Source organism: Mesoplodon mirus (genome assembly GCF_964341445.2).
Source record: "Mesoplodon mirus genome assembly, chromosome: 5".
Lineage (NCBI taxonomy): Eukaryota > Metazoa > Chordata > Mammalia > Artiodactyla > Ziphiidae > Mesoplodon > Mesoplodon mirus.
Window position 1 is genome coordinate 27,881,604 of NC_138980.1, and position 20,602 is coordinate 27,902,205.

General features: G+C 39.9%; 1 protein-coding gene across 1 annotated transcript; it reads right to left on the bottom strand.

The window, feature by feature from the left end:
- Positions 1–5,698: 5,698 nt before the first annotated feature.
- Positions 5,699–19,863, bottom strand: LOC309804168 (uncharacterized protein). The gene is made up of 2 exons (XM_082621326.1): positions 19,779–19,863; positions 5,699–7,284 (listed from the first exon to the last, which is right to left on the bottom strand). The coding sequence occupies exon 2, from the start codon at positions 7,214–7,216 to the stop codon at positions 5,714–5,716; it is 1,503 nt and encodes a 500-aa protein (XP_082477452.1). The 5' UTR covers positions 7,217–7,284; positions 19,779–19,863; the 3' UTR covers positions 5,699–5,713.
- Between the last annotated feature and the right edge of the window lie 739 nt (positions 19,864–20,602).

Below are 20,602 nucleotides of genomic sequence, written 5' to 3' on the forward strand. Positions count from 1 at the left end.
AGCAAGATAAAAACCCACCAGACCTAACAAATGAAGAGGAAATAGGCAGTCTACCTGAAAAAGAATTCAGAATAATGATAGTATATAAGATCCCAAATCTTGGTAACAGAATAGAGAAAATGCAAGAAGCATTTAACAAGGACCTAGAAGAACTAAAGATGAAACAAGCAATGATGAACAACAAAATAAATGAAATGAAAAATACTCTAGATGGGATCAATAGCAGAATAACTGAGACAGAAGAACGGATAAGTGAGCTGGAAGATAAAAGAGTGGAAATAACTACTTCAGAGCAGAATAAAGAAAAACACAATGAAAAGAACTGAGGACAGTGTCAGAGACCTCTGGGACAACATTAAAGGCACCAACATCCGAATTTTAGGGGTTCCAGAAGAAGAAGAGAAAAAGAAAGGGACTGAGAAAATATTTGAAGAGATTATAGTTGAAAACTTCCCTAATATGGGGAAGGAAATAGTTAATCAAGTCCAGGAAGCACAGAGAGTCCCATACAGGATAAATCCAAGGAGAAACCTGCCGAGACATATATTAATCAAACTGTCAAAAATTACATACAAAGAAAACATATTAAAAGCAGCAAGGGAACAACAAATAACACACAAGGGAATCCCCATTAAGTTAACAGCTGATCTTTCAGCAGAAACTCTGCAAGCCAGAAGGGACTGGCAGGACATATTTAAAGTGATGAAGGAGAAAAAAGTGCAACCAAGATTACTCTACCCAGCAAGGATCTCATTCAGATTTGATGGAGAAATTAAAACCTTTACAGACAAGCAAAAGCTGAGAGAGTTCAGCACCACCAAACCAGCTTCACAACAAATGCTAAAGGATCTTCTCTAGGCAAGAAACACAAGAGAAGGAAAAGACCTATAATAACAAATCCAAAACAATTAAGAAAATGGGAATAGGAACATACATATCGATAATTACCTTAAATGTAAATGGATTAAATGCTCCCACCAAAAGACACAGACTGGCTGAATGGATACAAAAACAAGACCCATATATATGCTGTCTACAAGAGACCCACTTCAGACCCAGAGACACATACAGACTGAAAGTGAGAGAATGGACAAAAGATATTCCATGCAAATGGAAACCAAAAGAAAGCTGGAGTAGCATTTCTCATATCAGACACAATAGACTTTAAAATAAAGACTATTAGAAGAGACGAAGAAGGACACTACATAATGATCAAGGGATCAATCCAAGAAGAAGATATAAGAATTGTAAATATTTATGCACCCAACATAGAAGCACCTCAATACATAAGGCAAATACTAACAGCCATAAAAGGGGAAGTCAACAGTAACACATTCATAGTAGGGGACTTTAACACCACACTTTCACCAATGGACAGATCATCCAAAATGAAAATAAATAAGGAAACACAAGCTTTAAATGATACATTAAACAAGATGGACTTAATTGATATTTATAGGACATTCCATCCAAAAACAACAGAATATACATTTTTCTCAAGTGCTCATGGAACATTCTCCAGGATAGATCATATCTTGGGTCACAAATCAAGCCTTGGTAAATTTAAGAAAATTGAAATTGTATCAAGTATCTTTTCTGACCACAATGCTATAAGACTAAATATCAATTAAAGGAAAAGCTCTGTAAAAAATACAAACACACACTGGGCTTCCCTGGTGGTGCAGTGGTTGAGAGTCCGCCTGCCGATGCAGGGGATACGGGTTCCTTCCCCGGTCTGGGAAGATCCCACATGCCGCGGAGCGGCTGGGCCCGTGAGCCATGGCCGCTGAGCCTTTGTGTCCGGAGCCTGTGCTCCGCAATGGGAGAGGACACAACAGTGAGAGGCCCCCGTACCGCAAAAAATAAAAAATAAAAAAAATACAAACACATGGAGGCTAAACAATACACTACTTAATAACGAAGTGATCACTGAAGAAGTCAAAGAGGAAATCAAAAAATGCCCACCAACCTCAGTTCTCAGGAAGATAAAAGCAAAGTCACTGATTTTCAGCCTGCCCCAATTTTTCTTCTTGTAAGGATACAAGCGATCACTTGCAAGCTGTTTACATGTCATAGCTGAAACAGGAATTCCAAACAAGTTTTGGAATGCTAGAAAGTTGAAGATTATGAAATGCAAACAAAATCACAAAAATTCTTTAACTGCTCAAATGTTTAAATGCTGAAGTAATGCAACAGCTTCACAATAAGTACTCCAGTGTCAACAGAAAGAATATCAGGTGTTGTCTGTGCAGAATTATGCAGAAATGTTGAGTATGGGCAAGATAGCCAACACCCTGCATAGAATCCATTGCACTTTGATTCAACTTTGAATAAATTGTTTGCACTTTTGCACATCCACCATAATTTGCATTTGTATTATCTCTATGGAAAGCAGTACACTTCTCATGAACTCAATAAGTGAGCAGCAGCCTTCTAAGCAAGCCTTTTTCACGAAAAAAACATACAAGCAAAGGGATTTATTTTTCAGTATTGTGATTACTTGCAACTTGGGCTGTGTTGTAAAAAGACAAGGCATTTTAGATCTTTAATAATCTCTGTAATAGTAAATAGAGCTATTACATTGTTTTATTGTTACAGCATTTTATCCTGGCACTTAAAATTTTTTTGCAATTTTAGAATCAGAAAATACTCCTGGTATGTTTGATCAGTCATTTGTGCTGAAAAGAATGATAATGATGATACACAAGGTGGACGGTCATTACAACTTCTGCTGTGATTATTTTATTTTCATCCGAATTTGTTTTAATTAGAAAATGTATTTTATCTGTTTATAGCTGAGATAATCCTATATCTCTTAGGTTTAGCTGTTAATACATACTGGTTTATAAATGACTTTCTATCACTTTTTCATATTGAATGAACAGTTTCATGCTGTGGAAAAGGTTTCAAAAGGATTTTTTCCCTCATTTAATACATAACCAATGTTCTGAAAATGAATCATGAATTTACATTTGCATTTGGGATTCAAATACTAGATGATAGCAAACACCACAGAAATTGAAAATATTGAATTTGATAGTCTCATGGCATCATGATTATGTTTGTCACTCACGAGGCTAAAGTTATAACAGTAAATTGGGGTTGAACTGTAGAAGTTGTTACCAACTAACAATAAATTGAACTTTGATATGTGATGCGGAAAAGGTGGACATCATGTATGGCTGCAAGCGAGAGCTGTATTCGCAAGGAAGAACCTTCCCAAAGAAAGCCACAGCTCATCTCATACAAGGTTTTGGGAAGCTTCGTTCAAGGATTGGTGGATTTTCAGAAGCAGGGGTGTGTATTGATTGACAGACTTTCAATTATGTTAGTGTGATCACTGAAATAAGGCTGTTATTGACTGGCAAACTTTCAGAAGTATGGTCACTAGACTGAGGTATCTGCTGACTGACTTGTCTACAGGCATGGGATAGTAACAAATTGGCTGACTTTCAGAAGCTGCAGTCTCTTTAACTTGCTAACTGTCAGAAGCATGGCCACTGTTGATTTTCAGAGCATGTGTACTGATCCAAAGTAATCTCTAATTAATGGTGATTACTTGCTTACAACTTGAGACTGTGACAAAAAGAAGTCTTTTCCTTTCTTTAATATGGAAAAGAAGACTCTCAATTCTTATTTACCTTCTCCTACACCCACCCCGCCCCCCCAACTTTGGTCTTTCCTCCGCCAAAAATATGAGAGAGACTATAAGGGATTGTTTCGGTCTTTGTGGAGATACAATTTTCAGCTGGCATTGCCACCTAAGTCATTTAAGTGCCAATTACTGAAGCAGAAAAATAGTTTCAACTGCTCGATTTTCATTACTGGGACAAAGCACAACTTATTACAATAAGGGTGACCTGACAAAATCAATACAGGATGCAGTTCAAAGTCATTCAATACGAGACATATCCAGTATACACAGGATACCTGGCAACCCTACCTTCAAGTCAGCTTAGCCTTCTCATTCACCAACCTCATCTCTTTGCTTGTGAACACCATGTCTTGTTTCTAATCCATTATCTTGTCTCCTGTTCTCCATATATGCTATCCCTGCTTGAGTTTGGACTCTCATTCACCTATCACTTGAATTACCATAGCCCAGATTTCTAGGCATCAGTCTATACAGCTTTAATACATACTAAACACACCCTCTATACATCGTTGCCAGAACAATGTTCCTTACTTAACATTTTTAACTCACTCCATCATTTTCACGATAAAATCCAAACTTCTTTTCATGGCAAATAGGCCCTTTGTGTTCTGGCCTCTGCCTTCTACTCAGACTTTAACATCTGCCATTCTCCTGCTCATTAGTTCTATATTTGAGTTTCCATAAAAGTGTCATGGTATTACTCACCTCTACCTCTCCTATTTGGAATGCTTATCTCATCCTCTGGAGAGTTCTTATTATTCTTTCAAAACCTAGCTCAGGCATCATTGCCTCTGGAAAGCTTTCTCTGATGTCACCATGTTTCCTTGGTTACATTCAGGCTCTCCTTCATCACGTCCACATCTCTACAACTTTCTTGCACTGCAACATATTGTCACAACCTATCTATCTGCCTGTTAAAACAACCACACTTACATACAGTGACATAATAATTTGCTTTACTCATCTGATAGTCCTCCATCCCCTTTCCTCCATTCATGGCTTCTTGAAGGCCTGTGACTTTTTTCTTAAAATTCCCAGTGTGCAGCATAGTACATGTCCCAAAGCTGGGACTCAAACAACCAACCAACCAAACTACTGAGTTGCTTATAAATTACTCCTTTTGTTTTCTTAAAATTGTTTGACACTAGAGAACACCAAGTAGGAAAAGCATACTCTTTATTTCATGAAGTGATTGATGTACCTTCCAATATTTTGGCACATATGCTAGATTCATTAAACTACTTTTGACAGCCCCTTCTGCTGTGAATTTAGAATATATGTTATTAAATATATATGTATAATATATATTAAATATAATTTAATAGCTTTAAACTTGAAAACTGCTTATTTTTCCATTTAATATACTTAAGATGACAGCTCACAGTATATAGCATGTATAATTTCATAATAAATGACTTCAGAGCAAAAAAAAATAATTCTGAGAACAGAATTAAAAATTGTGTAGAAAATTTCCAATTCACAGCAATTACTAGAAGAACAAAGGAAGAGAACAGACTTTTATTTCTACTTTTAAATGAAATCCAGGCACAAAGTTTGACATCAAGTCAGGAAAAGGACAAACCCCAGAAAGTCAGAGGTAGTTTACAATTCATTTTTAACTTTCATTTGGTCCTTTTCTCTAAAAATGTATAATTTCTTTGACCACATCTTTTATATACTATTACAATGTCAGTTATTTTTTAAAAAGTATTAAGTTTACAGTTTAACAGGAAATCCAGTGCACACTTCCCCTCATCACCCAGATGTTTACAACAATGACATATGATATGCAGCATGCGATGCTGTAGAGAAAACAATTACTTTACAAATGCCCAAAGTCAAGGTCTCCAGTCCAGAATTCTTCATTTTAGGTTATTACAAAGTGTCTGATAGGACTGAACAATTTCCACTTTTCTCATTATCTATTACATAGGTTTATCCTTGGAATTTATTATTTGATGACTAAATCATAGAATGGCTTTTCATATCCATTACATTTATTACATCACTTTCATGTATTCTGATGAGCTTTGGTTTCAGAATGTCACACATGCAAACCTACTTTCTAGGGTTTCTCTTCAAGATGAATTTTATGATGATTAGTAAGAGATGACCTGTGATTGAAAAGTTTCCCACATGTATTACATTCATAGGGTTTCTCTCCAGTATGAATTCTCTGATGGGCAATACGTGATGAGCTTTGTCTAAAAGTTTTCCCGCATGTATTACATTTGAAGGGTTTCTCTCCTGTATGAATCCTTCGATGTTGAATAAGAGCTGATCTTTGGCCAAAAGATATCCCACATTCTTCACATCGATATGGTTTCTCTCCTGTGTGAATTCTCTGATGATTACTAAGGGATGAGTTACACCTGGATGTTTCCCACACTCATTACATTTATAGGGTCTTTCTCCAGTATGCATTCTCTGATGTTGAATGAGAGCTGAACTTTGTCTGAAGGCTTTCCCACACACTTTACATTTACATGGTTTCTCTCCAGTATGAATTCTTTCATGAATAATAAGTGTTGAGTGGGAACTTAAGGCTTTACCACATTCATTACAATTATAAAACTTCTCACCAGTAAGAATTAGTCGGTGTCTGTTAAGTCGTGAAATAGAAGTGAAACCTTTTCCACATTCATTACATCTATAAGGCTTTTCTCCAGTGTGAATTCTTTCCTGTTGAATAAGAGATGCACTCTGACTGAAGGCTCTCCCACATTCACTACATTTAAAAGGTTTCTCTCCTGTGTGTTTCCTCTGATGATAACGAAGGGATGAACTAGACTTAAAGGTATTGCCACATTCATTACATAAATAGGACTTCTTTCTGGAATTCATTCTCTGACATCCAGGAAGGGATGTGTTGCAACTAGATGCCTTCCTACCTGGATTATATTTATAGAGGTTTTCTCCAGCATGGATTTTTTGATGTATAAAAAGGCCTGACCTTCTGCTCAAGGATTTACCACATTCTTTACATCTATAGGATTTCTCCACAGTGTGTGTTCTTAGGGGTTTATAAAGGGATGTACTGAGAGTGAAGGCTTTCCCACATTCTTTACATATATAGGGTTTCTCTCCAGTATGAGTTATTGGATGTTGAATAAGAGCTGAACTTTCGTTAAAGGCTTTCGAACAGTCTTTACATTTAAACAATTTCTCTCCACTATGGTTTATCTCATGTTTATGAAGGGATGAAGTATTAATGAAGGTTTTCTCACACATACTACATTTATAACGTTTCCCGGCTGTGTTGATTTTTTGTTGATTAAATAAATTGGAATTCTGTTTGAAGCTGTTTCCTTGTATTTCACATTTTGGTGGGGTGTTTTCTCTGGGAACCATCTGTTGCCTAACAAGGACTGACTTTGGGCTGAAGTTTTGGCCAAATTCAGTATTTTTATGTTTTCTTTCTACAGTGAGGATTTTTTTGTGAGCGACTGAAACTATCTGAACACTTTCTTTTTTCTTCTGCTTTTTCTCCAATCTGTCTTCATATTTGTAGGGGTTTTCTAATTTGAAGTCCCAGGGTCCATTCCTTTTGGATCTTTTCATTATCAGCTCCTGAAATGAAGAACCTTGTGTTTGAGTTGACTTTGTGGTTTTATAACTGTTCTTCCATCCTGGAAGGGAAAGAAAAAACTGAAGATGTTCCATGTGATACAGCATTTGGCTACTGAGACTAAATGTATAGACTGAATATTGATGGTATTTAAATAAGGTCTTGGTATATGGCCAAAAACAGTAAGAAGAAAAACTTAGGAGATTTAAGCAGTACAGAGAATCAATCAACATGAGTTGAGAACAACAGGGTGGAGAAAAGATTAAACAAACCCATTTAAAGAGGGTGAGTGTAAGAGTGATCAGAAGAATTGGCTAATGGAAAATGGAGAAGAGGGATTCAAAGGGGAGCCATGAATTGGAAAAGGCAGCCTGGGATCAGAGTCCAAAGCCTATGATAGAATCCTAAATTATCTTCATGACATTTTTCTTCTTTGTGTAATCATTCCTAATCTGGAAAGTCTTCATCCCTTTTCCCTCATGCCAAATTCCTTTGTATCCTTCAGATTCAGTTCAAAAGTTAACTCTGAGTCCCTTCTTGACTGTGAGTTTCCACAGAGCATTCCTGTTATTATAGGCACTCACCACAGTGTTAAAAATATATATCTATATATTCTATATATGTAATTATATTTATCTATGTCTAAATATTTTTCACTTTCCTTTTCTACCCTAATGTTCTCTGCAAGCAGATTAGCATGCCCTATTCACCTACAGATCCTCCTAATGGCATCTGAATTATACACAAAATGTTTGTTTTGTTAACCTTCCTTAATAACTTATATATACCTAATTTGAACAATGTCAAATAATCTCAATTATTTATATATTAATTTCATACATACACACACACACACACACACACACACACACACACACACACACAGGATTCAAGACTTGCATGAGAAGTTGCCTTCCAGGACAGTACATTATACAAGCAGTGGGAGGGTTTCAGAGCCAGTTCAAACAGGAAGTAATTACTGAATTAATCTACAGAGGTGCCAACAGGTAGGCATGAAGCCAAAAGTTGCAAGATAAGAAAGCAGCCTTGCTCATTTATCAAGCAGGAGATGCTATGCAAGCAGCATAGAAAAGAGTCAAAGATCAGTAAGACAGGAATAAACATAAAATGGTAAAAAGGGCTAACATGATAAGGTGGTAAAAAACAGAATTAAATTCAATAAATTTTAAAGTTGGGTAAGGACACAATTCATTGAATATTAAATTCTGGTGGGGAATAGGTATACATATATTTTGGCATTTTCTCCTGGGCTAGAGTAACCATTTAAAGGGCTCCTTTGCAACTCACTGTATTTTGAGATTCCTATCTGACATTCACTTTCTCACCTGTTTACAGATTCTCTCTGCTTGGTGAACATAATATATTCTGCTTTTCTCTTTTCTTCTACCAGTGTTAACTTCTCAGTTTCCTTCATGGGTAACTTTCTATTTCCACTTTAAAACTGCTTTCCCTAGGGTTTGGGATTTTTTCCCCCATTCTACACACCCTCTCTGACTAATTTTAAATGCACCCATCTTTACTATTTTTTTAAGGCACTGATATTTGCCAAGCCAAGCAAGTGAGAATAACACTCATTTTAAAATACATATATAGGTAAGTATCAATAAATCACTCATTAAATTAGGAACCACATCTTCTGGAAGAGACCATAATGTGCATTTTGTGTAATAGCTCTTTTTCACTTAGCCAATCACAAAACCTATCTGCTCTCTAATCTTTACTATTTGTTGTAACAGAAAGAGGAGTTTTTTTTTTTATTTTCTGTTCAACACCTTTCAATTTCCTTATCCATCTAAGTCTTGCTTAAGTGATCCAAATTTCAATAACATTATTTGGGCACAAGTGTGGGAGGCAGTGGTAAAAATGGAGTACTTTCCCTGTGAACATCAGTCATTGGTTCTAGGTTACTACACGAGCTGGGAAGAAAATAGCAAGATTCCAAAATTTTGGATTGTAGTTTATAAGGCAAAGTTAGAGACCCTGCCTTAGGTCTGTATGTAAAGACTGCAGTTTTACAACCAACAACTTTACTAGAGCCCTGAGCACTGGGCTCGGGTACCTAAATGGTACTCTGTTTCTCATGCTTTACTGTTCCACCATAGACTCCTAACTAGTCTCCCCACCTCAAATCTTGCTGTCAATTCAGTCTCCACACTGTAGCCACAGTAATCTTTCTAAAATCCACATCTTACCATGTTGCAAACTTCTGTAAGATCCTCCAAATTATCTTCAATGATTTGTATATAAGTACGGTCCAGAGTACTTAACATGGTCAACAAGGTGTTTCATGATCTGACCTTCATTCACCTCGGTACTCATCTCCCTCCCCTGGTTTCTTGCCATGTATACTGAACTACATGCAGTTTCTGGAGCACTACATGGTTTTTTTCTTATTTTGTTATATTTGCATATGCTGGAGACATCCTTTCCATTCACAAATATTTATTAACTGCGTACTATGGACCAGGTAATGATCCACAACTGCTGAGCCTGTGCACCTGGAGCCCGTGCTCCGCAACAAGGGAAGACATCACAATGAGAAGTCCGCGCACCGCAACAAAGAACCCCCGCTTGCTGCAACTAGAGAAAGCCCGTGCGCAGCAATGAAGACCCAACACAGCCAAAAAAGAAAAAGAAGCTGAAGAACTGAAAAAATCACTTAGGCATTGTAATACTAGAGGGCAAGAAAAGGAAGAAAAGCAGAAGAGTATGGTGGTCCAGAAGCCAAAGGAAGAAAGTACTCCAGTGAGGAGGCAATGATCAACTTTGTTAAACAATTTAAGAATTAAAAACTTAACCCTGATTGTGCCAAGATGGAGACTGTCTGGGATTTAATAACTGCTTTTCATAGACTAGTAAGGAAGAAAGCCCTACTGGAGTGCACAGAAGAAACAATGGGAGGTGAGAACATGGAGACATCAAGTATAGAAATGCTTTTGAAAAGTTCTGTTTAAAGGAGAATAGAGAAACAGGACATGGGGAGTTTTTATTTTTTAATGCAAGTAATTATAGCTACAAGGGTCCATACCAATACTGGGAAACTCACCTCAACTCTACTTCAAGTGCCAATGCCTTAGTCCAGAATGGGACTAATAACTTAAAACAGTCATGTTTCCCAAGGAAGGGGACATGAGTCCTGGATTATGGACATCCTAACTGTTCTTTATGGTCTGCTTAAAGTTTTCTGTAGGTCTAAGATATGTCTCCTGAAGTGCAGTTCAACTTTTGCTCTCTCCCAGAATCAAGCCTGGGCCTGAGCTAACTCATGAACAAGGTTATGACTTAGGTCAGAAGTTTAGAGAACAGGTGATTTTGCCAATGACCACCACCCTGACTAGTTCCTGTCATTAGGTCTAGTTTCTCCTCCCTTGGTGCTTATGAAACTCTGTGAGTCTCTCTTCAACCTTCTCTCCCTAGATGATTTCATCCACTCCCACACCTCCTATCTGAATGACTATCCTGAGCCTCAAAACACTTTACAGAGGTATTTCCAGCTGCCTGCTAGACTCTTCATTTGAGGATTTTTCTTCAAATTCAGCTTGTCCAAATCCGAATCCAGTGCATTCCTTTCAAACTCTTTTTGTGTTTCCAAGTTCTGAATTATATCATAACTTCTTCAGCTCCTTTGCCATCAATTCTTAGTTTCATCTCAGAAGCTTCTCTCCCCTGCATTCCAAGTCTAGTCAGTCATCAAATTCCCTTGAATCTCTTCACTAAGATGTCTCTAACAACCATCATTAATACATCCAAGTTCAGGATCTCCTTACTCAATAGTGACTATTGCTATTGACCTTCAAGGTGATCCTCTGACCTGTTTCTCACCTTTCTAGTATTACTTCCCACTGAACTTAACCTTCTTACTATATAGAACTCCTCTTATTATTTCAAAAAGCACTGACTGCTCCTTATTTAATTCATTCAGCAAATACTTAAAAAGCACCTACAACATGTCAGGCTCTATCTTAGGCATGTGATCCACAAGACATTCCAGACCTGGTAATGAAAGGAAACAGTTAACTTCTTTAAGGAGCTCCCAGTTTGGCATTAGAGACAAAAAAGGAGAAGTGTGGTAATTTATACAACAAAAACACAAGACAGAAATGGATGAAAATGTGAGCTTACAACAACATCCAAACTACCCTCAGATAGTACCAAGTACAAGCTGGGAAGGCGTACTAGTGGTGGCCAGAATTTGGGGGAAGAAATGTCTAAAATGGGATTTTAAAGGATTAGCCATAGATTAGATGGAGGGATAGTGTGAGGGCTAAAGGCAGCATCAAAATCTTTGAACCCAAGCCAACTTTCCAGACCTATATCCTTCCCACCTTATCCTACAGGTGGTCAGATTCAAAATTATTCCTATAAAAATGTCACATGCATTTGCAGTCTCGTAAGGTTTTCTAGAGTCAGAGAATTGAGGGAGCTATATGCTGAGAATTACACACAACACCACGATGGGGGCAGAACTACACATCTGTAAATGTATTCCAGAATGCCTGTGTTGGTGAAAAAGAGAAATGCTGTTTTAGAAATTCTGTTGTTGGTAATTCTGATTTTTACAGCTTTTTATTATGGAAGATGTTCAAAAGTGGAGTGAATTGTACAATGAATTGCCAAGCCAGCATCAACAATCACTAATGCTGTTTCATCTATTACCTTATTATGGGTTGAATTGCGTCACCCAAAAAAGATATGTTGAAGTCCTAATTTCCAATAACTCAGAATATAACCTTATTTGGTAAGGTTAAGTAACTTTGCAGATTCAATCAAGTTGAGATGAGGTGATTAGGGTAGGTTCTAATATGACTGGTGTCTTTATAAAAGGGAAATTTGGACACAGGCAAGCACAGAAAGACCATGTCAAGATACCCCAGGGGAACACCAAGTGACAAGAGAAGCAGAGACTGGAGTGATGCAGCTGCAAGCCAAGGAACAAGGACCACTGGCCACATCCAGAAGGTAGGGAGAGGCAAGGAAGGATTCTACCTGGAGTTTCAGAGGGAGCATGGTCCCACAAAACTGTGAGACAATAAATTTCTGTTGTTTAAAGCCACACAGTTTGTGGCACTTTGTTGGAGCAGGTGAGAAAATTAATACAACTCCCTTACATCTCTTTCATTAGCATATGCTAAAGTACACTAATTCCGTATTATATCATTTCATCAATAATACTTCAGACACATTTCTCAAAGATAAGAACTCTATTTGTAAACATAACCACATGTTTTTATTATAACCACCAAAATCAACATTATTGTTTGAAGTTATTTTTGCCTGTAAGGTATTAATTACATGTTCTTCACCCAATTCCAATGTGGTGGTGGGGGGGGGCGGTTTCCACATCAATAATAGGCAATTCTTGGATACCAACTGGGTGTCCTCAATTCAGCTCAACTCTGACATTATCTACCTGGAGATAGCATCATATCCCACAGGTTAAGGGTTCAGTCCTACAAGACTGCCCCCTGCCTCCCTCAGACACCAGTTACAAACCCAGGTTATCATCTGTACTTCTGACCAACTGGCTATAAATCAGAGGTTCCCACGACCCCCTTCTTACGTTTGGTTAATTTGCTACAGTGGCTCATGGAACTCAGAGAAACATTCTGCTTACTAGATCACCAGTTAATTGTAAGAGGATATAACTTGGGAACAGCCAGATGGAAGAGATGCACAGGTCAATGTATGGGGAAAGGGAATGGAATTTCTAAGCCCTCTCTAAGTACACCACACTCCCCAGATCTCCACATATTCACCAACCCAGAAGCTTTCTGAATCTGTCCTTTTGGGTTTTTATGGAGGCGCCATTATACAGGCATGATTGATTAAATCATTGGCCACTGGCAACTAATTCAACCTCCAGTCCCCCTCCCCTCCCTGGAGGTCAACTTTCAAACCTCTAATCACATGATTGGTTATGGCAACCAGGCCCCATCTTAAGATAGGGTCCAAAAGAAACCTCATTAACATAACAAAGACACCTTTGTGGCTCTCATCACCTAGGAATTCCCAGGGTTTTAGGAGCTCTGTACCAAATATATATTACTTATTATTATTATAAACCACAATATTTATATAAATCACTAAGGATCTTTATTCAAGCTGCTGTGATTTAAAAGCATTTGAGATAATTTTTCTCTGTGACTAAGCCAACAACCTGAAACACAATTAGGGTCATTTGTTTCATTTTGCTTTCAATATTTATGGAACACTTTTTCATTTTTGTTTAATCTTGTTTTATAATTTAAATTTTTTTTTTTTTTTTTGCGGTACTTGGGCCTCTCACTGTTTTGGCCTCTCCCGCTGTGGAGCACAGGCTCTGGACACACAGGCTCAGTGGCCATGGCTCACGGCCCAGTCGTTCTGTGGCATGTGGTTATCTTCCCGGACCGGGGCACGAACCCCTGCATCGGCAGGCGGACTCTCAACCACTGCGCCACCAGGGAAGCCCTATAAAACATTTTTATGGTTCCAAAGTCAACATTATAAAAACAAGGTACCTTAAAAAAATTCTACATTCTATCCTTGTTCTCTCAATCCTTTTTCTTTTTCTTCCTTCACCTTATAGGTAACCATTTTTATAGATCTGCTTTTATCCTTTTTTTTTTTGGCTTCTCTATTTTTTTTTAATATAAGCAAATATACACTTTGTCTTTTTTGGTATCTCCTCCTTCCTTTGATAAAACTCCTATTCTCACTGTTCTGCTCTGCACTTTCCCCTACTTAGTAATATTATCACCCCACAGTGGAATTTACAGAATTCTTCCTCATTCTTATTTACAGTGAGAATTCCACCATGAGAATGTCCCTCAGCTTATTCAACCAGATTCCTTTGATGGACAGTTGGATTAACTCTAACTGTAATACACCAGGACATCATATGGGTACACGATAAAGGTACAGCTTTAAACCAATATCCATATTGCTAATTAGAAACCACAGCATTTATAAAATTCTAGCCCAAACTGGACCCAATGGGCTAACATTATCCAAAGCCACATACAACCAAAATCACCTCTTCTGCCAGCCAAGAAGAGAGCTAGCTGAAGGCCGTAGAACTACTCCTTAGAATGAGGAAGCTCTTTATGTACTGACATGGAAAGAGTTTCAATATATATCAAGAGAAAGGGGCAGAATAATGTGTGCTGTATAATATAATTGGAGTGGACAGAGAAAAACAAGAAATATTTGTTTATATTTGCATAGAAGAGCTCTCCAGCTACTGCCTCCTTGTCACATCTCACCTTGTCGTATCCCACACATATTTATCTCCTCCTGCTCACTCACCCCTCATGGGCTCCATTCTGGCTTCTGTCCTTACCACTACTCTAAGGCAACCATGACCTTCATGTGACAAAGGCAAGATGCTCTCTTCAGTCCCCACCTAACTTACCTCTCAGCAGCGTCTGATAGTGACCCCTCATTTTCCTTCAGATGCTCACTACCTAAGCTACAGTGACCCTGAACTTGCCTCAAATTCTTCTCATGTTCCACCAGCTTCAATCTCCTTTGTGTGCTCATTTTCCTCTACCTGATCTTGGAGTTCCGTAGGTTTGAGTGCTAGGCCCCTGATTCTTTGCACTCTGTACCCTTTCCACAGGCCAGCTTCATCTATAAACATACTCTAGGCAAGACTTCTCTACTCTCCATACCTAATTATACAAAACCCAGCTCAAAACAGCAACTTGAGTGTCTCAAAGACAGCTCAACTGAATTTATGATTATTTCCTCCCCCAACCTGTATAACCTTTCTGTCTCTGTAATTGGCACCAGTTCTGAATCAAAACTTTAAAAGGCATCCTTCACACCTCTCCCTCTGCTAATCAATTACCAAGACTTGTTTATTCTGCCATCTAAATATGTCTCAAGTTCATCTACTTTTCCCTACTTCTACTGATACCATCCTTTATGAGACTTGACTTCAATGACACTAGACTCCCGTGTTTCCTTCTATAGTACACCTTACCCTTGTCTTCCCTATGGGTTCATTTCTCTCTGCCTAGCCATGAAATGCCAGAGTTCCTCAAGATTGAGTCCTAGGCTCTTTCTTGCTCTTGCTGTACTCTGAATCCACTCCACAGGCTAACTCAAACTCAACCACTCTTTCAATTATCTTTAGTGACAGGGTCTCCCAAATTTACATTTAATGCCCAGGGTATATTATAAGGGGTGGAACTCCAAATCAAACAGGCTATTTGACATCTCCACTTGAATAACTGGGTCAACCAAAGACAATTTAAGTCATCCAAAACCATATTTATACCATCCCCCAATTCTGATCTCCTAGCACCACTATCTCAGTGAATGATATCACTGTCCATCCCAGAACAAACCACAAACCAAGCACGCATCCTTGACAACTCCATCTCCTCTATCTTCCATATCTAAACCATCTCCAAGTCCTGTTGCTTTTATCTGCCAAATATCTCTGCAACTGGTTCCCTTTTTTCGGTCTCCATCACGACTACCTAACCAAGTCATTCATACATTCACTAACTGGAAGCTGCCTCTGACCAGACACTATTTTAGGTACTGGGGACATGGGAACAAATGAAACAGACAACCCAGCATGAGGGAATTTACAATCCAGAGGAAGAGCTGATAATAAATAAATATGTACTATTTGGCAGTAATAAGTACTCTGAGAGAAAATGAAGCACGGTGAGGGGATAAAGAATGTGGAGGACAAAGGACCTGTGTCCTGTGGAGGACAAAGAACAAAGGATGAGCTGTGTCTAACTGACAAAGTGCCATCTGAGCAGAAACCTGTATAGTGTGAGGAAGTGAGTCAAGTGGGCTCCTGGCCATCAGGAAGAATGGTCCAGGAGAGGAAAAAGCAAGTGCAGAGGCCCTGAGGTGGGAGCCTGCTTGGCCTTCCTGATGAACTACAAGGAGGCCAGGGTGATTAGAGTTCTCCAATGAAGGGCAGAGAGGAAGGAGGTGAAGGCGAAGAGGTAGCTGGGGCCAGACCACAAAGGCCTCTGAGGGCCACGCTGCGGGCTTTGGATTGTGTTCTATGTGATAGAAGCCACTAGAGGTTTTGAGCATGCGAGTGAGATGACCTGATCTATCTTTTAAATAGACCATTCTGGCAGCTACAAGGACAGTAGATGTTGGTGGCAGAAGAGGAGCGCAGGGGATGAGAACAAGACTAAATCAAACATAGTAAACAGGGCTACAGAGCATTTGGGCTCAACTTTCACCTTGTAAGAAATTCACTCCTTAAAATCACTGCATGATATTTCATTAGGCTGCCGCTATAACCCCTACAGCACCTTTCTGCAAATTAGAAAAAGACCCCTATTCTCTGTGCAGATGAAGCCCCCGCAAGTCTCAGTGAGTCGAAGGCAGTCCACAAGCAACCCCTTAGCTGACCACCCTTCCAGGTTCAGTCTGCCCTGAATTCTTGCATAAATATAACAAAGGAAGAGAAAAAGACAAAGGAAGAAAAACACCTTTTCATTGGAGGTAACTGTTTACCTAGATCATCCCTGGATTTTAAACTTTTTGAATAAAAGAATATTTTCATGTTAGGTGTAAATCAAACTCATGAGACGTTCAAGTTGATTTAATCACATTATTCTTATTTTATATATAGATAACTTATATACATAATATGCCAGAATAGTGATTAGACTTTGGACTCATTTCTTAAGTAAGAGACTCAGATGAGACGTGTACCCTTTGAGCCATTTCCTCCCATCTCTCAACATGAAACATACAGATCCAGGGATGACAGTTTGTTTTCCCTTTTTGTCTTGTTTTTCCTATTTGTGAGGAGTCTTGAAGTGAAAATTATATTTTAAAAACACACTTGGAGGCAATTAGAGGTTCTAGGAGTCCTACCCTGGAAGCATAAGCTTTTCTGTCACCGGTTGTTCAAAGGGTTGGTTTTTGGTTTTGGTCTACAGTTAATGATCAAGGTACTTCCAAGAACATCCAGGTCCCTCACCTAAGCTCACAGGGAAGTGAGCTCCCCTTGGAAGGGAAACTGTTCCAAGGGCACTTTAGTCCAGGCAAATGGGAGACTCGCCAGGGGTGCAGGAGAGACACAACCACACGCCAGCACACCCAGGACGCCCCATCTCACTGTCTCCTTTGACCAAAGAGAGGAGGTTCATCCCATCAAGAGAAATGCACACACTGCTTGGCTCTGATGGCCTTACTTCCTCCAGACACCCACTCAGAGTTTTCCTTTGGGGACAGTTTCCCAACTCTGAGAAGGACTTGACATCACCACTAGGTGTCTTCAGGGTCTCTCTGGACAGCTTTCGACTCCAGTCATACTTTCTATTCAGTTTAATCCAACTAACATTTCACTCAGGAAGGGGGACTCCTCATGGATCAGAGGCTCCCGAGGCGAATGGAAAGGGAACAATTCTTCCATCTCTTCCTTTGATCTTCCACGCCATACTCAGTCCACACCTGACGCCCCTCCTAAACTCTCCACTGGTTTCCTGCTGCCTGTGTTCTCTGTTTACTTTGTGGTGGTCTCTAGCAGTTCCCACAAAATTAGAATATTTCTCCCAAGTGACAGTTAAAAGATAAAAGGAGAGATAAGTGTGGTTCCCACCTCAAAAGATCTCACATTATACGGGGAAGAACGAGCTCTACTAAAGGTGTGGGTGCTTTAGGGATCGAGACAGCCTGTCCCACAGCCCTTCTGCTGGGCCCGCATTGTGAGGGGTCATCACTGACTCGTCTGGACCCGACAGCAACCTCAGACAAGTCCTACTACGTCTATGGCAGGTGGCTCCACATTGGTTGCAGGCTGATCCTTGCACAATATAAACCTGGGCCCGTGGCCAGGGTACTTCAACTCCTCAGAGGCTGTGCCTGGCTCTCAGGTCCCGGCTCCCTCTCCCTGCTCCCGTCTCCACACACCGGCTTCCTTTGTCTGGACTCTCGGACATGCTCTTCCTGTGCCTGAACACTTCTCACAATGTGGGATCCGGCCCTTCCTCGGGAAGCCTTGCCCACAGCACTCCTCCTGTTCCACGTTCTCACAGCACCTGCGGCTCTTCCCCCGAGGTCCTCACCGGAGGCTGTCATTCCACAGCCCTGTGTGCGATTAGCCTCCACCTCCACTGAGCTCCGCCAGGGCAGGACCTGCATCCTTCTGTCCAAGGTTGCACTGCTGTTTATCACGGGACAGGAAAGCAGTGAGCGAGGCTTAGAACCTGGCTCCCCCAGAGCCCTGGCCTCCCCAAGTCAACAGCTCTCAGTCCTCAACTTCCATGACAGCCGAATCTGCCAGTTTTCTCCTCTGGTGACTTCTTCTCAGGCTCAGCCACAGATTCTTCCTTCTTAACCCACCTCATAAAACTGAGGTTTCCTGGGACTCTGTCCTCTCCTCCGTTCCCTCATCTGCTCAGCTCAAGGCTTCAAATGCCACCTTTGCACTGATGGCTCCCTGACCTCCCTGTTGAGTTCTGACCCTGTTTACCTTCTACAGCTGTCCACTGGTGACCTCTACCCATATTTCACTAACATTTCAAATGAAACCCATCCCACACCGAACCTGTCCTATACCCTTAATAAAGGGACCTCTCCTCTTTCCTGAACTCACTGCACATGCCTTCCTCCAGGTAATGTCTTGCCTACATTAGGCAATAATCTCCAGAAGGTTCCCACCTCTAGTTTTTCCTCACTTCAAATCTAGGACCAACAGTGTTTCCAAAGTAACCATTCTTAGTTAATTGAAACTGTGTAATAAGGACTCATAAATATATTCTCTGTGAAAATTTTAATAACATTGCATGTAACTAAAGTCCCCTTTCATCAATGCCCATTCTCAGTCCCAATCCAAATGTAACTAGTTACCAGCTTAGGTGTCCCCCGACCTTTCTCTTGGCACTTACACGCACATAATGCATATAGACAAACACCCACCTAATTTTCTTTACACATAAATGGCGATATGTCATAATAATGCACCGTAACTTGCTTTAGTCCTTCACGTAGCTTGGAGCTCTGCCCACACCAGTGCTGCTGCTTTCTGACTGTGGTGCTGTGTGCCAGTGTAGGGACCCACCTCAGCTTCTTTAGCCTTTACTGAAGGACGTTTAAAGTATCTCAGACTCAGACTATTTTTTCTAAAATATCAACAACCATACAACTCTTCTGCTTGAAACTCTTCAATTATTTCCAGTCATCCATGGACAGTTCCCATCCCTAAGAACTGTACCAAAGCACTTCATAGTGTGGCCCCCACCTGGCTCTCTAATCTCATTTCCTTCCTCATCTCTTTCTTTTCCCATATACCCTGAGCTTCAGTCTGAATGAATTATCTGCAGTTCCTTAAATGCACTAAGTTTGCTGAATGAATGCATGGCAATGTAGCCCTCCTCTGAAACAACAGGAAATCACAAGAGAAAAGATCCTGAGAGATTCACTTGTGCAGTAATTATCAGAGAAGAAGAGGAAGCTTGTGACTAGGGGCCTTAGCATCCCTTCTCCAAAACTTCTTCAGGACTGAGAACCTGCAGAAAATTCCCCGACCAACATCTCCGAGTTGCACATGCACTCACTTACCAGACTGCTGCCTGCAGAGATTCCGCACCCACTCACCTAGAGAGGAGCCTCCAGGGCTGTCTTTCTCTACCTTCCAGGGATCTTCTCCTTGCTGCAACAGGGAGATCACCTCGGGTTTGGAAAATGGGAGTCCTGCTCATAGACCAAAAAGAAGAAAAAAAAAGAAAAAGAAAAAAAAGACTTGATTTTGCCTTGACACAAAGAGGTATCTGAGATCTGAGCGGAAAACTCAAAGGATGATACAGAGAACTTCTGTGGGATGCTCCAGTTGTGCCCCCACAATGTGAGGGGTGTGTTAGGGTAAAAGCAAGGGGCAATGTAACATTTAGTTGTATGTTAGTGAAGTATGATAAACATGCAGACTTGATTAACAGGGTGCTAATAGCTTTCTATACAAGAGGGAATATGTATATACTGTTAAATGTATGTTAAATGTACAGATTAAATTAATATTTGTAACAGGTATCTGTGGAAAGGATTATGTACCAAGTAGCTTGTTTAAAATGAGAAAACACTATCTGACTCCCTTTGAAAGATGGCAGCAGTCAGCAAACTATGGGTCATAGGCCAAATCTAGGCCACTGTCTGTTTATGCATGGCCCTTGAGCAAAGAATGGTTCAAAAAAAAAAAAGAAAAGGAATACGTTACAGAGACTATATGTGGCCCACAAAGCTGAAAATATTTACTCCCTGGCCCTTTACAGAAAAAGTTTGCTGACCCCTGTAAAAGAGAATTGAAAAAAGCCAGTGTTGGGTCAAAGAAAAAGGTTGAGGGATGCTCTCTGTTAAGAGATGAGCAAACACATCATAGTTCAGTCATAGTG

Coding starts and splice junctions, on each gene's coding strand:
- LOC309804168 (XM_082621326.1), bottom strand. CDS start 7,216: ATGAAAAGATCCAAAAGGAATGGACCCTGGGACTTCAAATTAGAAAAC.